General features: G+C 44.9%; 1 protein-coding gene across 2 annotated transcripts in view; it reads left to right on the forward strand.

Annotated features, from left to right (window-relative positions):
• OPTN (optineurin) overlaps positions 1–20,528 on the forward strand; it is a 139,549-nt gene that overhangs the window by 48,101 nt on the left and 70,920 nt on the right. For both annotated transcript variants that reach the window (XM_063926887.1, XM_063926888.1), the window contains 2 exons: positions 2,605–2,695; positions 10,369–10,484. In XM_063926887.1, the coding sequence (XP_063782957.1) occupies positions 2,605–2,695; positions 10,369–10,484 (207 nt within the window). The remainder of the gene's footprint in view (positions 1–2,604; positions 2,696–10,368; positions 10,485–20,528) is intronic.

The raw sequence follows: 20,528 nt of genomic DNA on the forward strand, positions 1-20,528 counted from the left end.
GAAGTTTGTAAATGTTGATACTATTTTAGTAGACATTTTAATATGTTTTGCTAACTTTTTCAAACAACATGCCAGTTATGAATCTTATTATATGTGAAATTAGTTTGGTTATGTAATGAGAACTACAACAAATCTGCTATAAGCGCCTAATGAAAGGTTATTTTTAAAACAACATCAAGAGCGCTGCCAAAAAAAGCACTGTGTATGTGCTTTAAGGGTTAACAAGAAGAAAGAAGAAAGATTGGCTGCGCTTATAATTTAAAATACCATGTTAGTGGAGAGCTGACAAACACAATAATGTATGAAAAAATATTTATTAAAATATTAATACACCAATAAAAATTTATACACAATGTATAGCAAAATTATACGTTTATATATACTCTGAAAGGACCATAGTTGTCAATAAACAAATAGCAGTATCCACAAAGTGAGTTTGTTATTGGTAATAATGTTAAAAAAATGTAACATCCATGTAACATTCATATGGCTGATCACTAAAAATGTATCATTCACATAGACTGTGAAGCTGCAAGCTTTCTATATGTGCAGAGGCAACGTGCACTTAAGATTGATGGAAGTCCCGGCAACAGATGGCTTAATTCAAGAAAATTATATAGTTACCTCTCCTGGGCTATTAGCACCGAGCGTCCTCGGTGCAGTCCACTATAGCCCTCTATTTGGATTAATGAGAGATGGTAATTGAGCAAATTGCTCTGATGAAGGCTGTTCCCGTGTGGTGAAAGGTATCTTTATATCAAGAGGCTTTTCCTAAAATCTCCAGGGGGCTAGTAGAAATCCTTTGATATGCCCACTCACATGCGGAGAAGAGTATGCCTCCCAGAGTATAATGGGAGGAGCCTAAGGCTTCTCCCATTATACTCTGATCGTTGACTCGTTCATATTGGCACTGCTCCAATTTACCAGAGACTGCTCCGGCTAGCGCTTTCATTCAGCGCCTCCTCTCCGCTGCTAGCGGCCGTTACTGCCTAAGGAGACTCCAGCCTCAGCCAGAGGACTTGTCCTGTTACACACGGCAGCCCTGGTTAGCGCCGATGCACGGCGCCTCTAGCTACCAATGATAGCAGCATAATTGACGGCACCGGACGGCATACTCTTCTCCGCATGTGAGTGGGCATATCAAAGGATTTCTACCAGCCCCCTGGAGATTTTAGGAAAAGCCTCTTGATATAAAGATACCTTTCACCACACGGGAACAGCCTTCATCAGAGCAATTTGCTCAATTACCATCTCTCATTAATCCAAATAGAGGGCTATAGTGGACTGCACCGAGGACGCTCGGTGCTAATAGCCCAGGAGAGGTAACTATATAATTTTCTTGAATGAAGCCATCTTTTGCCGGGACTTCCATCAATCTTAAGTGCACGTTGCCTCTGCACGTATAGAAAGCTTGCAGCTTCACAGTCTATGTGAATGATACATTTTTAGTGATCAGCCATATGAATGTTACATGGATGTTACATTTTTTTAACATTATTACCAATAACAAACTCACTTTGTGGATACTGCTATTTGTTTATTGACAACTATGGTCCTTTCAGAGTATATATAAACGTATAATTTTGCTATACATTGTGTATACATTTTTATTGGTGTATTAATATTTTAATAAATATTTTATCATACATTATTGTGTTTGTCAGCTCTCCACTAACATGGTATTTTAACAACATTATAAGCGCAGCCAATCTTTCTTCTTTCTTCTGGTTATGTAATGAAGCTGATTTTGCAAATAGATGTTTTTAACTGTTTACAGTAAGTTTGATACACATACTAATAGCAGAAGATGTAAATAGAGTGTGCATTAGTGATCTGGCACATTGGATTGGGAGAGACCGCAATGTAACAGGTGCAGGTAATCGCTGGCTTGAAGAGAGAACATTCCCTTGCTTCGGTGGCCTTACCACCTGTGATAGACTTCAACTGCAATCAATGCTTTGAACTACCTGTAGAAGAGCTGTAGAACTGAATGCAAGAGAGAAGAGCGATCCCCTACCCTGTGGGGTTTCCCATAGTTTGCAGTGTAAAATTGATAGCATGTCTAAGGGGGGCATTTATCTAAGCTTGGAGAGAGATAAAAATAGTCAGAGAGAAAGTACCAACCAAACAGCTCATGTAATTTTTCAACCACAGCCTGTAAAATGTAAGGTAGAAGTTGATTCGCTAGTACTTTATCTCTCACAATTTTTCTTTACGAGCTTTGATAAGTACCCCTCCAAGGCACAATACATTGATCATTTAAACAATGCTAATTGTTATGAACTCTTTATTTTTATTTATGTGGGATCATGCTGGCTGATGTGTTATGAACTTATATGGTTATTTATGTGTGTGTCTTTAAATTTGAGAGTATTACAAGGATAACTCTTCCAACAGTGCTGCTACATTTGTATGTTTGTTTTTGTATCAGTATTGGGGTAGAATGTTCCCCCTCTTGAGCAGCTGCTGTATCAGGAGTTGCTAATTGTCTAAACTGTCTATAAGCGCCAGGGTCTTATTACTGTTTGTTGGTTGTTGTAATTCTATAATTGTTTATAATGGTTTCCTGATTAAAACAAAAAAATAATAATAATATTCTCATAGATTGGCAGAACTTGAAAATAAATTGTCTGAGTATGCAGTCAAAGAGACAGAACCAGCTGTGGAGCAAAATTGCAAAGAGGCTGAGGAGCTTGTAAGTAGTTATTAAGAAGTGTGCTCCCTGTCTGCATGACCATTGTAAGAGATTTAGGGGGGGGGGGATATTTGTCAAAGCTCAAAGAGAGCTAAAATTGTGAGAGGTAAAGTACCAGCCAATCGGATTCTACCTTACATATTGCAGGCCATGTTTGAAGAATAACAGTTAAGAACCTATTGGTTGGTACTTCATCTCTCACAATTTTATTATTCTTCAAGCTTTGATAAATACCCCCCTTAGTATTGTATATACAGGTTGAGTATCCCTTATCCAAAATGCTTGGGACCGAAAGTATTTTGGATATCGGATTTTTCCGTATTTTGGAATAATTGCATACCATAATGAAATATCATGGTGATGGGACCCAAGTCTAAGCATAGAATGCATTTATGTTTCATATACACCTTATACACACAGCCTGAAGGTAATTTTAGCCAATATTTTTAAGAACTTTGTGCATTAAACAAAGTGTGTACATTCACACAATTCATTTGTTTCATATACACCTTATACACACAGCCTGACGGTCATTTAATACAATATTTTTAATAACTGTGTGTATTAAACAAAGTTTGTGTACATTGAGCCATCAGAAAACAAAGGTTTCACTTCCTCACTCTCGCTCAAAAAATTCTGTATTTCGGAATATTAGGATATGGGATACTTAACCTGTGTGTATGTGTGTGTATATATATATATATATATATATATATATATATATATATATATATATATATATATATATATATATATATATATATATATATATATATGTATGTACCAAATGATGAGACCAAAATTGAACTTTTTGGCCACAACCATAAACGTTACATTTGGAGAGGAGTCAACAAGGCCTATGATGAAAGGTACACCATTCCTACTGTGAAACACGGAGGTGGATCGCTGATGTTTTGGGGATGTGTGAGCTACAAAGGCACTGGAAACTTGGTCAAAATTGATGGCAAGATGAATGCAGCATGTTATCAGAAAATACTGGAGAAAAATTTGCACTCATCAGCCCGGAAGCTGCGCATGGGACCTACTTGGACGTTCCACCATGACAATAATCCAAAACACAAGGCTAAGTCGACCTGTCATTGGCTACAGCAGAATAAAATGAAGGTTCTGGAGTGGCCATCTCAGTCTCCTGACCTCAATATCATTGAGCCACTCTGGGGAGATCTCAAACGTGCAGTTCATGCAAGACAGCCCAAGAATTTACAGGAACTGGAGGCTTTTTGCCAAGAAGAATGGGCAGCTTTACCATCTGAGAAAATAAAGAGCCTCATCCACAACTACCACAAAAGACTTCAAGCTGTCATTGATGTTAAAGGGGGCAATACATGGTATTAAGAACTGGGGTATGTAAACTTTTGATCAGGGTCATTTGGGTAGTTTCTGTTGTCATTATGATTTAAAAAGAGTAAACACAGTTGTTTGACAATAAATGGCTTCACCCAACCACTAACCATGAGTGAAAGAAAAGATTGTGAGTTATCACTCCTATTCTATGACAAATGGCCAGAAAATCACAGATTCTGCTAGGGTATGTAAACTTGTGAGCACAACTGTATGTATGTATGTATATATACATACATACATACATACATACATACATACATACATACATACATACATACATTTGTGCTCACAAGTTTACATACCCTAGCAGAATTTGTGATTTTCTGGCCATTTGTCAGAGAATAGGAGTGATAACTCACAATCTTTTCTTTCACTCATGGTTAGTGGTTGGGTGAAGCCATTTATTGTCAAACAACTGTGTTTACTCTTTTTAAATCATAATGACAACAGAAACTACCCAAATGACCCTGATCAAAAGTTTACATACCCCAGTTCTTAATACCATGTATTGCCCCCTTTAACATCAATGACAGCTTGAAGTCTTTTGTGGTAGTTGTGGATGAGGCTCTTTATTTTCTCAGATGGTAAAGCTGCCCATTCTTCTTGGCAAAAAGCCTCCAGTTCCTGTAAATTCTTGGGCTGTCTTGCATGAACTGCACGTTTGAGATCTCCCCAGAGTGGCTCAATGATATTGAGGTCAGGAGACTGAGATGGCCACTCCAGAACCTTCATTTTATTCTGCTGTAGCCAATGACAGGTCGACTTAGCCTTGTGTTTTGGATTATTGTCATGGTGGAACGTCCAAGTAGGTCCCATGCGCAGCTTCCGGGCTGATGAGTGCAAATTTTTCTCCAGTATTTTCTGATAACATGCTGCATTCATCTTGCCATCAATTTTGACCAAGTTTCCAGTGCCTTTGTAGCTCACACATCCCCAAAACATCAGCGATCCACCTCCGTGTTTCACAGTAGGAATGGTGTACCTTTCATCATAGGCCTTGTTGACTCCTCTCCAAATGTAACGTTTATGGTTGTGGCCAAAAAGTTCAATTTTGGTCTCATCACTCCAAATGACTTTGTTCCAGAAGTTTTGAGGCTTGTCTCTGTGCTGTTTGGAGTATTGTAAGCGGGATGCTTTGTGGCATTTGCGTAGTAATGGCTTTCTTCTGGCGACTCGACCATGCAGCCCATTTTTCTTCAAATGCCTCCTTATTGTGTATCTTGAACCAACCACACCACTTTTTTTTTTTAGAGAGTCCTGTATTTCAGCTGAAGTTATTTGTGTATTTTTCTTTGCATCCCGAACAATTTGGTTTCCACAGAATCCCTAATTTTCCACTTTTTAATTAGAGTTTGAACACTGCTGATTGGCATTCTCAATTGCTTGGATATCTTTTTATATCCCTTTCCTGTTTTATACAGTTCAATTACCTTTTCCTGCAGATCCTTTGACAATTCTTTTGCTTTCCCCATGACTCAGAATCCAGACATGTCAGTGCAGCGCTGGATGAAAGATGCAAGGGTCTTTCAGGAGTCCAGAAACTCACTGACCTTTTATACACACACACTGATTATTACAAGCTGAGGGAACTATTCTCAAGCGCCACCACAGCGAGCGTACATTCCCACAGCACGCTGTCACCCCTAACAGAGCCAGAAGATAGAAGAGTGGTTAGTACTAAGCTGGCTTCCCGGTTAGCCATTAAAGCGGCATGAGGGTACGGAGACGCACGGCTTCTAAATGGGGCGGACTGAGTCTCCTGACTGTGTACACTACAGCGTACACAGTACCCAAACTGGCACCACAGCCATAAAAGGAGGTGTGCTCCATTTTATGCACATAGACACATTCAGCCAGTATAAAGAATAGCTGGAAGACCACGTGCCATTGAAGGAGCGGGGCTTTACTATGAGCGGAACCAGCAGCTCACAAGCGTAATTTTCCCTACTGCAGCTGACACAGACGCTCACTGACAAGGACGCGCAGCTCCTCCGGAGAGACTCCAGATTACCTCAGTGGTACCAGGGGGTCATAGGGAGGGGGAGCGACTTATTAGTTTACGAAGTCACTAATCTATGTACTTAATCTATGACCCGGCTAAGCTTGACATTAGCGATAAGGGCGCCGTGTGCTGGTTCCAAACTCTGTCTCCCTGAAAGGGCTCTTTGTGGGTTAACTGTGTATTTAACCTTTGTGTGTGTGTGTGTGTGTGTGTGTGCTGTCACTGCTACAGTATGTCAGGCAAAGAGTGTGTTTCATGTAAGGCACAGTGTTCCTCTTCTCCAGGGGGTTCACTGGTGTGTACTCAGCATAGTATCCCTTCCCAGGCTAGTGGGGCAGAACCAGCATGGCTGGACTCCATTAGGGGAAATTTTTTCTCCATTTCTACTAAATTATCTCGGAATGAGAAAGAGATGCAATACTTAAGACAGTCTATGGCTGAGTTTATGAAAAAGGACTCAGTACCCAGACCAGCTACTCCAGTCCCGTGCCATTTGTCTGCAAAAACGTTCTTTGGCCCATATCCTGCATTCTGCTGATAAGGAGTCAAACATGAGAAAGGAACGCAATACCCTTTTTGAAGAACCATGGGTTAATCCAGATAAGAAATTTCAAATCCCTAAATGGTTGTTATCATCGTTTCCTTTTCCTCCTGAGGATAGGAAAAAATGGAAAAATCCACCAATAGTGGATGCATCGATCTTCAGGGCTCTCACGAAAAATGGTATTGCCTGTCCCGGGTGCAGCCTCCCTAAAAGACGCTACTGATAGCAAAATTGAGACTATGCTCAAATCTTTGTATACAGCTGCTGGGGTGGCACAGAAACCACTATAGCATGTGGGTGGATTACAAGAGCCATTGCTAAATGGTCGGGTAACCTAATTGAGGGGTTAGACACCTTACCTCAAGAGGAGATTGTTTTGCTCCTGCAACATATACAGGACTCTGCGAACTTTATGGTGGAACCCATAAAAGAAATAGGCTTGCTTAATGCACACACTACAGCTATGGCAGTGTCGGCACACAGGGGCTTATGGCTACGCCAGTGGACTGCGGATGCGGACTCCAGGAAAGGTGTGGAAGGCCTACCTTTCACAGGTAAGGCCTTATTTGGAGATGAACTAGACAAATGGCTCTACCTTCTGCAGCTCCCCCAGCTAGGAAGGCCTATTCAGGATCTAATTTACAGTCCTTTTGGACTGCCAAGTTTAGGGTCAAGGCCAGAGGTTTGCATTGCAGGACTGTCACTACCAGTTCCAAGCCCTGCATTGGGTCTCTCCACGGCACTTAGGGTGTTCACCAAAGTGATGGCAGAGATGATATTTCTACTCCGCAAATAAGGAGTGAACATAATTCCGTACCTGGACAATCTTCTGATAAAGGCATCGTCCAGGGAGAAGTTGTTGGAGAACATTGGTCTCTCAACCAGACTACTCCTGGATCATGGGTGGATTCTGAACCTTCCAAAATCTCACCTAGCACCAACAGAGAGGCTTTATTTCCTGGGAATGATACTGGACACAGAGTCTCAGAAAGTATTCCTTCCCTTGGAAAAGGCAATGATAATCCATGGTTCGGGCTGTCCTGAAGCCAACCCGGATCTCTGTGCATCTCTGCATATGCTTTCTGGGGAAAATGGTGACATCTTACAAGGCGATTCAGTACAGACGGTTTCATGCGAGGCCCTTCCAGCTGGATCTGTTGGACAAATGGTCCGGATCGCATCTTCACATGCACCAGATGCTTCGTCTGTCCCCAAAAGCCAGGATCTCCCTCCTGTGGTGGCTACAGACTTCTCACCTAGTCGAGGGTCGGAGGTTCGGGATTCAGAATTGGATTCTGCTAACCACAGACGCATGCCTCAAAGGTTGGGGTGCAGTCACCCAGGGGGTTCAGTTTCAGGGAAGATGGTCAAGTCAGGAAGTTGTCCTTCCAATAAACATCCTGGAACTCAGGGCTATCTACAACACCCTTCTGCAGGCCTCATTTCTTCTTCAGAATCAGGCCATTCAGGTCCAGTCGGACAATGTGACGGCAGTAACGTACATAAACTGACAAGGCGGTATGAAAAGTAGAGCCGCAATGTCAGAGGTGTCAAGAATCCTCCTCTGGGTGGGAAAACACGCTGCGGCGTTGTTAGGGGTTTTCATTCCGGAAGTAGACAACTGGGAAGCAGACTTCCTCAGCAGACACGACCTGCACCCGGGGGAATGGGGCCTTCACTCGGAGGTGTTCCGGTGGTTGACATGTCGGTGGGGATATCCTCTCGACTCAACAAGAAGCTCAAGCGGTATTGTTCCATGTCGAGAGACCCACAGGCTGTGGTGGTAGATGCCCTAACAACTCCGTAGGCCTACCAGCTGGTGTACATGTTTCCTCCACATCCTCTGGTCCCAAGAATTCTAAAAAGAATAAAAAGGGAAAAGGTTCAAGCAATCCTCATTGCTCCAGACTGGCCACGAAGGGCCTGGTATGCGGATCTTCTTGAGATGCTGATCAAAGATCTGTGGCCTCTGCCTCTTCGCGAGGATCTTCTGCAACAGGGCCCGTTCGTCTATCAAGATTTACCTGTGGCTACGTTTAACGGCATTGAAGTTGAACGGCTGATTCTAGCCAAGAGAGGGATTCCTGACCAGGTTATCCTGACTATGATCTAAGCCAGGAAGGGGGTAACGTCTAAACATTACCATTGTATCTGGAAAAAATAGGTCTCTTGGTGTGAGAGCAGACAATATTCTGCGGTGGAATTTCACCTGGGACGTTTCCTGCTTTTTCTGCAGTCGGGAGTAGATGTGGGCCTACGTCTAGGCTCCATAAAAGTCCAGATTTCGGCCTTGTCTATTTTCTTTCAGAAACTATTGGCTTCTCTCTCTGAGGTCCAGACCTTTTTAAAAGCTGTTCTGCACCTCCAACCTCGCTTTGTGCCTCCCATGGCACCTTGGGTTCTCAATTTGGTACTGCAGTTCTTCCAGTCGGACTGGTTTGAACCATTGCAGGAGGTGGATGTAAAGTACCTTATGTGGAAGACCATCACACTATTGGCCTTGGCTCCAGCAAGACGTGTGTCGGAACTGGGGTCATTGTCTTATAAGAGCCACTACTTGATTTTCCATGAGGACAGAGCTGAACACACTACTCGTCAGCAATTTCTTCCTAAGGTGGTATCCGTGTTTCACCAACCAACCTATTGTGGTTCCGGCTGTTACGGACGCCCCTGCTACTTCAAAGTCTTTGGATGTTGTAAGAGCTTTGAAGGTCTATGTGAAGAGAACAGCTCATCACAGAAAATCGGACTCTCTGTTCGTTCTTTATGATCCCAATAAAATTGGGTGTCCTGCTTCGAAGCAGTCAATTGCATGCTGGATCAGGCTCACTATCAAGCATGCTTATTCTAGGGCAGGTTTGCCAATTCCAAAATCTGTACAATCCCACTCTACTAGGTCGGTGGGTTCCTCTTGGGCAGCTGCCTGGGGTGTCTCAGCTTTACAGCTCTGCCGAGCAGCTACTTGGTCGGGTTCGAACAAGTTTTACAAGTTCGATACCTTGGCCTCTGAGGACCTTCAGTTTGGTCAAGTCAGTTCTGCAGGAACCTCAGCACTCTCCCACCTGGTTTGGGAGCTTTGGTACTTCCCCATGGTACTAAATGGATTCCCAGTATCCCCTAGGACGTAAGAGAAAATAGGATTTTAATTATCTACCGGTAAATCCTTTTCTCGTAGTCCATAGGGAATACTGGGCGCCCGCCTGGTGCTTCGTTCTTCCTGCATTGTTACTTGGTTAAGTAATGTTGTTTAGTTCAGCTGTTGTTGTCCCAGTTTACAAGTTTTGGTTAGCATGGCTTTTCTCTTGTTATGGTTGTGCTGGTTCGAAATCTCACCACTTTCCTTTTTCTATATCCTTCTCTCAAAGTATGTTCGTCTCCTTGGGCACAGTTTCCTGTAGGAGGGGCATAGAGGGAGGAGCCAGCACACCTAATCAAACTTCTATAGTGCCCATGGCTCCTAGTGGACCCATCTATACCCCATGGCACTAAATGGATTCCCAGTATCCCCTACGGACTACGAGAAAAAGATTTACCGGTAGGTAACTCAAATCCTATTTTTTTAACTGATCCCCACAGGCACCAAAATATCCATTGCAGTATTGCCACTTGGACCCTAAAACATTGAGATCACAAATCTAGGATCAAAGTGATTGTGACCTTTTTATTAGCAGTCCTGGCCCCCATCTTTCGTCATAATATGTTCATCTAGATTTAGATATGTGCTAGTGTTTAAAGCTGATTGACAATAATTCTATTTTATAGCTGACTGGGGAAGTGGAAACACTAAAACAAAAGATTGCGGCACTCAATAAAGAACTTAATGACACAAACGAGAAGTTGAGCATGGCTCAGCTGGTAAAAAACAGTCTGCAAGAAAGGTAAAAATGCTGATTGTCACTTGTTGTATAAATGATTTGGTCTGTGTGATGTGGTAGTAGACATGCACTATAACAATGTAGAATTTTCATCTCTTTATACAGATCCAGATCTTTTAATCCAATCTAGATCCTTTATATTAAGTAGTTAGCCTGAAGACTAGTTGTAAGATGTCTGATACGTTTTATTTTTGCATTCAGGCAATGTAGCATATATATTTCTGTTCATAAGTGGATGTTAATTGGTAGCAGAATTTTTGAGACTATAGAACAGCTCAATACTGTACATTACGATCAGGGCCGTCTTAACAACAGTATAGGCTCTTGGGTACAGCAATGCACTGGGGCCCCTACTCATCCTCCAGCGGTAGGGGTGGGGGGTGCTATCAGTGGCAGCTTTGGTGTCCCACGGGCGATAGGGGGTGTTCTATCTTCCGCTCCACGTGTAGGACCTGGAGTAGTAATTTCTGCTAATTACTCCATTACTGCACAGATGGTGCAGGAGGGAGAACACTAAACTGTAGAAGGGGGCATTGGGCTGAATGAATGGGCCAGTGTACATGACTTCCAGGTTGGTAATAGTAATTTTCTGGTGGGAAGGCAGCTTACTTGACTGCAGATTTCTCAAGTTCCTGGAAATAAATTTCTTAGATTTGAATGGGATAAAAAACTAGAGAGTCCCACCTTTCAGGAGGTACTGGGGACTTGGGGATCAGAGTTCAGGAGCCAGAGCAATCTAGCAACGAAATTATAAAACTGCATATTAGGCGTGAGGAGCTGGAGCAGAGACCAGCTGTTTGAAGACTGATATCTCTGGTTCTGGGCATAGTGCAGACAAGCTGCCAGTGTCCACCAAAGGCGGAGCATCCCAGCTTTTGGAGTATATCCTCAGAAAAACTCTTAAGTCAGACAGAACCGGAGATATCTGGCTGGGAAAAGCAATTAACAGGCTTGGATGGGGACCACTGGTTTGAAGTCTGATTTTTCCGGTTCCCCAGGGCCGATTTTCAAAAATCTGGTACCCTTGGAAAGAGGGGACCCTCAGCTATCAGCCTAGGTCACTCCTGGGGCCCTTGGGCAAGGGCCCATTGAGCCCATACGAAAAGACGACCCTGATTACTCTTACGTGACAGTGATAATTTATATAGCACTCTTTCTCCTGTATGACTCAAGGCATTTAATAGATGTGGCAACCATTTTGGGTCATCAGTTGCAAGGACTAATCATCCTAACCATGAAGCATCCAGATGAGGCAACCATTTTAGGTGTACACCAGTAGATTATACTGAACAGAATAGGCAATGCCTGGAATTTACAATCCATAATGGGAGAGAGAAAAATATTTTGGGGGGATCCTTGCAAGTTCATCAAAAGCATGCATTGTTCGTTCTACACAGTACCATGCAAGGCAGCCAAGTTGGGCACACTAAATTTGTTTCAATGTGCGAATAAGCAATATATGGAAAAGAAGACATACAAGTTCTAACAAGATACTGCTGCATGAGTATTCAGTGGGTTGCTCAGCCTGCCCTTAATAGCACCAGGCAAGGCAGCCAGCCAGGGCACTCTACATAGGTTACAGTGGGCAGGATGAGCAATTCATAGTAGTGCAACATGCATGATGGTACAGTAGAGTAAGATTCCATGATTCGGTATTAACAAAGGACAGGCATAAATAACACTGCAAACCATAGAGTCCACATTGAACAGTAGTGTCAAAAATAAGAAACTGTTAGGAAAAACTGCGAGGTAAGGTGTATGGAGAGGGTGGGGATAGGGTAGACACAATAGGAGGGTAAGGAACAAGTGGTTAGTGGGGGGAGGGGGGCTGAACACGTTAAAAATAAAATAGCCCCTGTAGGGCCCTGTAGTATTGCTGTGACCCCAAGGAAAAGTGTGCCATCTGTTGGTAGGGAATTTAGGAGGCTCTGTCGCGCGTACTGCCAGATGCAGCCATTGTTGCATTCATCCGTGATGACATAATAAGGCAGGGTTTTTGTTTTGTTTCTGTTAACGTTTTTACTGAAATAATTGATAAATATACCGCCTAAACAGTATTTTTGACATACATAAGCACTTTCTTCTTTGACAAAACCATGTTGCAGATTTAGAGTTGGAAGGTGGCACATCATAGCTTAAATATACTTTTTGCTATTAAAATAAAGCTGCCAAGTATATGTATGCTACATGAGAAAGAAGCCAGTATTTTCTCTACAAGCCAATACAGTTGTATTTGCCCCTCTTGCATTGCAGTATGGGCCTGTCCAGATGCACATTTTCGCCTTTTATTTGTATTTTGTAAATGAGAACTACTATATAATTAACCCTAGAGTTTGTTTTTTAACATCATCATCTTACATTTCTCTTGGCTTAACTTGTAGTTTGTTGATCTACAAAACTAAGTTAGGCTAGGGCCACACATAGCAGCCAAGCGGGTCCCGTTCAGCGGGACCTGCTTGGCTGGAAGAAGACTGCACATGGGCGCCTATGCAGGCACCCACACATATGCGGCAGATCCACGGTTGGGCCGGATAACAGGACGGAGGGAATTCATTGTGAACACATACATTTCAATGTATGTGTTCACACAGTGCTGCTGTGTAGCACTGTGTTCTATTGAAATCCCGTGTTTCTCTTACGTCCTAGAGGATGCTGAGGTCCATATTAGTACCGTAGGGTATAGATCGGTCCACCAGGAGCCATGGGCACTTTAAGAATTTGATAGTGTGTGCTGGCTCATCCCTCTATGCCCCTCCTACCAGACTCAGTTTAGAAAATGTGCCCGGAGGTTCCGGTCACAGCTAGGGGAGCTCTTAGAGCTTTTCTAGTTTTATTATTTCTCATACGTCCTAGAGGATGCTGGGGATGCTTCAAGAACAATGGGGGTATAGACGGGATCCGCAGGAGACATGGGCACTTTAAGACTTTAAAAGGGGTGTGAACTGGCTCCTCCCTCTATGCCCCTCCTCCAGACTCCAGTTAGATTCTGTACCCAGTGAGACTGGAAGCACACCGAGGAGCTCTCCAGAGTTTCTCAGAAAAAAAACTTTTGTTAGGTTTATTATTTTCAGGGAGACCTGCTGACAACAGGCTCCCTGCATCGTGGGACTGAGGGGAGAGAAGCAGACCTACTTATGTGAGTTAAAGGCTCTGCTTCTTAGGCTGTTGGACACCATTGGCTCCAGAGGGTCTGATCGCTAGGTACGCCTAGATGCTCGTTCCCGAACCGCGCCGTCAACCCACATGCAGAGCCAGAAGTCAGAAGCCGGGTGAGTAGAAGATCAGAAGACTTCAGTGACGGCAGAAGACTGCTTTTGAGGCACCGCGCAGCGGCCACGCTGCGCGCCATGCTCCCACATACATAACGGCACTACAGGGTGCAGGGCGCGGAGGGGGGCGCCCTGGGCAGCATAATTCCTCAAATAGCAACTGGCAAGAGTGTATACAGTGCCTGGGCACTAAATACAGACCCCTGCCAGTATAAATATGTAAAATTAAGCGGGACTGAAGCGTTCCAATAAGGGGGCGTGGCTCTGCCCTCACAGCTCTGACCAGCGCCATTTTCTCTTCACAGAAGCTGCAGAGACGCTGAGCCTGGACTCCCACACTACTGTACAAGTTACAGGGTGCAAAATGGGGGGGGGGGGGGGGGGGGCACAAGAGATTTGGTGCTATTTTGTTGAAATTAAAAGCACTGACAGGTCTGGGCAATATATTACTCACTTCAGAACTGGGGTAGGCGCTGGGTTGTGAGCTGGCAGGACTCCCTCTGTGTTTCTCTAACAGGCTTTGCTGTGGGTCTGTCTCCTATAGCCCCAGTGGCCAGAAAAGACTGTGGGAGTGACCGTGTCGGCACCACCGACGGCTGATTGGGTAAATATGTTGAGTGTTTTGAATGCAAATGTGGCTCGGTTGACTAAGAGATTAGATAAATCTGAGTCTAAGAACCAGACATGGAAGAAATCCATGGAAGATGCATTGTCACAAGCTCAGACCCCTTCGGGGTCACAGAAACGTGCATTTACCCAGATAGCAGATACAGATACCGACACGGTCTCTGATTCCAGTGTCGACTATAGTGATGCCAGATTAAATCCAAAACTGGCTAAGAGCATTCAGTACATGATTGTGGAGATCAAAGTAGTATTGCATATCACAGAGGACCCTGCTGTTCCTGATACAAGGGTCTATATGTTTAAAGGAAAGAAACCTGAGGTAACGTTTCCTCCCTCTCATGAACTGAACGCTCTTTTTGAAAAGGCTATGGAAAATCCTGACAAGAAGGTACAGGTTCCCAAAAGAATTCCGGTGGCATATCCGTTTCCCTCTGGGGACAGGGAAAAGTGGGAGTCAACCCCCACGGTGGACAAAACTCTATTGCGTCTGTCCAAAAAGGTGGCGCTTCCGTCTCCTGACACGGCAGCCCTAAAGGATCCTGCGGATCGTAAGCAGGAAAATACACTAAAATCCATTTATGTCACTACAGGTTCGCTACTCAGGCATGGGTGAGTAGCGCTATTGAAAAGTGGCCAGATAACTTGTCATCTGAGGGTAGATACCCTGGACAGGGATAGCGTGCTTTTGACTCTGGGTCATATCAGGGACGCTGCAGCATATTTAAAAGAAACTGCAAGGGATATTGGCCTTTTGGGATCAAGGACCAATGCCATGGCAGTCTCGGCTAAGAGGGCATTGTGGATTCATCAATGGAATGCTGATGCTGACTCTAAGAAGACTATGGAGTCTCTACCGTTTAATGGTAGTGTCTTGTTTGGTGACGGCCTCACTGACCTGGTATCTACGGCTACCGCGGGTAAGTCTTCATTTTTACCTTATGTTCCTGCACAACAAAAGAAAACGCCCCACTATCAGATGCAGTCCTTTTGGCCCAATAAATACAAAAAAGGACGAGGCTCCTCCTTCCTTGCTGCGAGAGGAAGAGGAAAGGGAAAAAGGCCACAGGCTGTGGCAAGTTCCCAAGAGCAGAAGTCCTCTCCGGCTTCTACCAAATCCACCGCATGACGCTGGGGCTCCTCTGTGGGACACGTCTCAAACTCTTCAGTCAGGTCTGGGTGCACTCGGAACCTGGTTCCTTGGATATTAAAAATAGTAACCCAAGGGTACAAATTAGAGTTTCAAGACGTGCCCCCTCACCGAATTTTCAAATCGGCTTTGCCAGCTTCTCTTCCAGAAAGGGAGGTAGTATGCGCTGCAATACTAAAGCGGTGTCAAAATCAAGTCATTGTCACAGTACCCCCGTCACAACAGGGGGAGGGTTTTTATTCGAGTCTGTTCGTGGTCCCGAAGCCAGATGGTTCAGTCAGACCAATTCTGAACCTAAAATCCCTCAATTTCTTTCTAAAAAAAATTCAAATTCAAGATGGAATCTCTCCGAGCAGTGATCTCCAGTCTGGAGGAGGGGAATTTTATGGTGTCGGCCGACATAAATGATGCCTACTTACACGTTCCCATATATCCTCCACATCAGGCATACCTGAGGTTTGCTGTTCAGGATTGTCATTACCAATTTCAGATGTTGCCGTTTGGTCTGTCCACGGCTCCGAGGATTTTCACCAAGGTTATGGCGGAAATGATGGTTCTCCTGCGCAAGCAGGGAATCACAATTATCCCGTACTTGGACGATCTCCTCATAAAGGCGAGATCCAAGGAGCAATTGCTGAAAAATGTTGCGCTCTCACTGACGATTCTGCAACAACATGGTTGGCTCCTAAACTTGCCAAAATCACAGTTGGTTCCGATGACACGGCTGTCGTTCCTGGGAATGATTCTGGATACAGAATTACAGAGTTTTTCTTCCAGTAGAAAAGGCTCTGGAAATACAGAACGTGGTAAAACAGATTCTGAAACCGGCAAGAGTGTCAATTCTTCAATGCACTCTGTTGCTGGGGAAGATGGTGGCGGCCTACGAGGCCATTCCGTATGGCAGGTTCCATGCCAGGGTGTTTCAGTGGGACCTGTTGGACAAGTGGTCTGGGTCTCACCTGGACATGCACCGGAAAATAATCCTATCTTCCAGGTCCAGGATCTCCCTTCTGTGGTGGCTGCACAGTTCTCACCTTCTGGAGGGACGCAGGTTCGGGATTCAGAATTGGATCCTGGTGACCACAGATGCAAGTCTCTGAGGCTGGGGAGCAGTCACACAGGGGAGAAATTTTCAGGGAAAATGGTCAACCCAGGAAGCTTGTCTACACATAAACATTCTGGAATTAAGGGCCATTTACAACGGCATTCTGCAAGCAGAACATATTCTTCGCGGCCTGCCCGTCTTGATTCAGTCAGACTGCATAACAGCAGCGGCGTACATAAACCGCCAGGGCGGAACAAAGAGCAGAGCGGCGATAGCCGAGGCCACGAAAGTTCTTCGCTGGGCGGAGAGACATGCAAGCGCTTCATTCCAGGAGTGGAGAACTGGGAAGCAGACTTCCTCAGCAGACACGATCTCCATCCAGGAGAGTGGGGTCTTCATCAAGAGGTCTTTGCAGAATTTACAAGTCGTTGGGGAATTTCTCAAATAGACATGATGGCGTCCCGCCTCAACAAGAAACTTCAGAGATATTGTTCCAGGTCGAGGGACCCTCAAGCAATGGCGGTGGATGCCCTAGTGACACCGTGGGTGTTTCCGTCGGTCTATGTGTTCCCTCCACTTCCACTCATTCCAAAGGTGATAAAGATTATAAGAAGAACAAGGGTTCAGGCGATACTCATTGTTCCGGATTGGCCAAAGAGGGCCTGGTATCCAGATCTTCAGGAGTTGCTCATAGAAGATCCCTGGCCTCTTCCTCTACGGGAGGACTTGTTACAGCAAGGGCCGTGCGTGTATCAAGACTTACCGCGGCTGCGTTTGACGGCATGGCGGTTGAACGCCAAATCCTAGCCCGAAAGGGTATTCCCAGTGAGGTCATTCCCACACTTCTTCAGGCTAGACAAGAAGTAACAGCAAAGCATTACCACCGTATTTGGAGGAAATATGTGTCTTGGTGTGAATCCAAGAAGGCTCCTACGGAAGAATTTCAGCTGGGGCGTTTGCTCAATTTTTTTGCAAGCAGGTGTGGATGCGGGCCTAAAGTTAGGATCTATTAAAGTACAAATTTCGGCCTTATCAATTTTCTTTCAGAAAGAATTGGCCTCCCTTCCAGAAGTTCAGACCTTCGTGAAGGGCGTGCTGCACATCCAACCTCCATTTGTGCCTCCTGTGGCACCGTGGGATCTTAATCTGGTATTGCAGTTCCTGCAATCTCATTGGTTTGAACCTTTGCGGAAGGTTGAGTTAAACTTCCTTACTTGAAAAGTAGTCATGTTGTTGGCCTTGGCATCCGCAAGGCGGGTATCTGAGTTGGCGGCTTTGTCTCACAAAAGCCCCTATTTAATCTTCCATGCTGACAGAGCAGAGTTGAGAACTTGTCAGCAATTTCTGCCAAAAGTGGTTTCATAATTTCACGTAAACCAGCCTATTGTGCCAGTGGCTACTGACGAGTCGAAGTCTCTCAATGTGGTTAGAGCTTTGGAAATCTATGTCGCGAGTACAGCGCAGATTAGGAAAACAGAGGCTCTGTTTGTCCTGTGGGCTCCAAATAAGATTGGGGCTCCTGCTTCCAAGCAGACTATTGCACGCTGGATCTGTAGTACGATTCAGCAGGCTCATTCTACGGCAGGATTGCAGTTACCGAAATCGGTGAAAGCCCATACTACCAGAAAGGTGGGCTCTTCCTGGGCGGCTGCCCCGGGGGGTCTCGGCATTACAGCTTTGCCGAGCTGCTACTTGGTCGGGTTCAAACACCTTTGCGAAGTTTTACAAATATGATACCCTGGCTGAGGAGGACCTCTTGTTTGGTCAATCGGTGCTGCAGAGTCATCCGCACTCTCCCGCCCGTTCTAGAGCTTTGGTATAAACCCCATGGTTCTTGAAGCATCCCCAGCATCCTCTAGGACGTATGAGAAAATAGGATTTTAATACCCACCGGTAAATCCTTTTCTCTTAGTCCGTAGAGGATGCTGGGCGCCCGTCCCCGTGTGGGCTGTATCTTCAGTTTGGTTATGGATACACTCGTGTTGAGTTAAGTTCAGTCAGTCTGTGGCTGATGTTGGTCATGCCGTTTCATGCGTTGTAGTTGAATGCCATGTTGTACGGCGTGTTTGAGGTGTGAGCTGGTATGTATCTCACCTTAGTTTTAAAAATTAAATAAATCCTTTCTCATACGTCCTAGAGGATGCTGGGGACTCCAAAAGGACCATGGGGTATAGACGGGGGATCCGCAGGAGACATGGGCACTTTAAGACTTTGAATGGGTATGAACTGGCTCCTCCCTCTATGCCCCTCCTCCAGACCCCAGTTAGATTATTTGCCCAGAGAGACTGGACACACAGCAGGGGAGCTCTCCTGAGTTCTCTGAAAAATACTTTATTTAGGTTATTATTTTCAGGGAGCACTGCTGGCAACAGGCTCCCTGCTTCGTGGGACTGAGGGGAGAGAAGCAGACCTACTTCTGTGAGTTAAAGGCTCTGCTTCTTGGGCTACTGGACACCATTAGCTCCAGAGGGTCTGATCACTTGGTATAGCCTAGCTGCTCGTTCCCGGAGCCGCGCCGTCGTCCCCCTCACAGAGCCAGAAGAAAGAAGCCGGGTGAGTAACCGAAGTACAGAAGACTTCACTACAGACGGCAGAAGACTTCAGTGTCTCTGAGGTACCGCGCAGTGGTCGCGCTGCCCGCCATTGCTCCCACACACAAGCGGCACTACAAGGGTGTAGGGCGCAGGGGGGGCGCCCTGGGCAGCAATAGACCTCATGTATTAGCCTGGCAAAGAGGTATACAGGGCATAGGCACTGTATACAGACCCCCGCCAGTATTATTATTATTATTATCCTTTATTTATATGGCGCCACAAGGGTTCCGCAGCGCCCAATTACAGAGTACATGAATAATCAAACAGGAAAACAGCAACTTACAGTTGATGACAGTATAGGACAAGTACAGGGTAAATAAACATAGTTACATCAGCAGATGACACTGGAATAAGTATCAGGTGGCAGAAGACTGCTGGAGTTGATGCAGTTGAAGATTATTAAAGTAAGAAAGGATAAGCACATGAGGGAAGAATATAAATATTCCAAAAAGTAGCGGGACTGAAGCGCGCCGATAAGGGGGCGTGGCTTAGCCCTCACAGCTCTATCCAGCGCCATTTTCTCCTCACAGAGACGCTGGCCCTGCCAAAACACTGATGTATAGCTCACAGTGTAAAAAGGGTGGGGGGGTGCACAGTGGTTTAGTGCAATATAGGTGGTAAAATAGATATATATATATATATATATATATATATATATATATATATATATATATATATATATATATATATATATATATATATATATATATATATATATATATATATATTTCTCTAACGTCCTAGAGGATGCTGGGGACTCCGTAAGGACCATGGGGATAGACGGGCTCCGCAGGAGACATGGGCACTTTAAGAAAGACTTTAGGTCTGGGTGTGCACTGGCTCCTCCCTCTATGCCCCTCCTCTAGACCTCAGTTTGATACTGTGCCCAGAGAAGATGGGTGCACTACAGGGAGCTCTCCTGAGCATCCTGTCAGAAAGTATATTTGTTAGGTTTTTTATTTTCAGGGAGCCTGCTGGCAACAGACTCCCTGCATCGAGGGACTGAGGAGAGAGAAACAGACCTACTTCTGTGAGTTTCAAGGCTCTGTTTCTTAGGCTACTGGACACCATTAGCTCCAGAGGGATTGGTACGCAGGTCTCACCCTCGCCGTCTGTCCCAGAGCCGCGCCGCCGTCCTCCTCGCAGAGCCGGAAGATAGAAGCCGGGTGAGTCTGAGAAGAAAAGAAGACTTCAGAGGCGGCAGAAGACTTCATGATCTTCACTGAGGTAACGCACAGCAGTAAAGCTGTGCGCCATTGCTCCCATACACCTCACACACTGCAGTCACTGTAAGGGTGCAGGACGCAAGGGGGTGCGCCCTGGGCAGCAATAAAACCTATCCATTGGCAAAATAAGTATATACAT

Source organism: Pseudophryne corroboree, chromosome 6 (assembly GCF_028390025.1).
Source record: "Pseudophryne corroboree isolate aPseCor3 chromosome 6, aPseCor3.hap2, whole genome shotgun sequence".
In the NCBI taxonomy this organism is placed as follows: Eukaryota; Metazoa; Chordata; class Amphibia; order Anura; family Myobatrachidae; genus Pseudophryne; species Pseudophryne corroboree.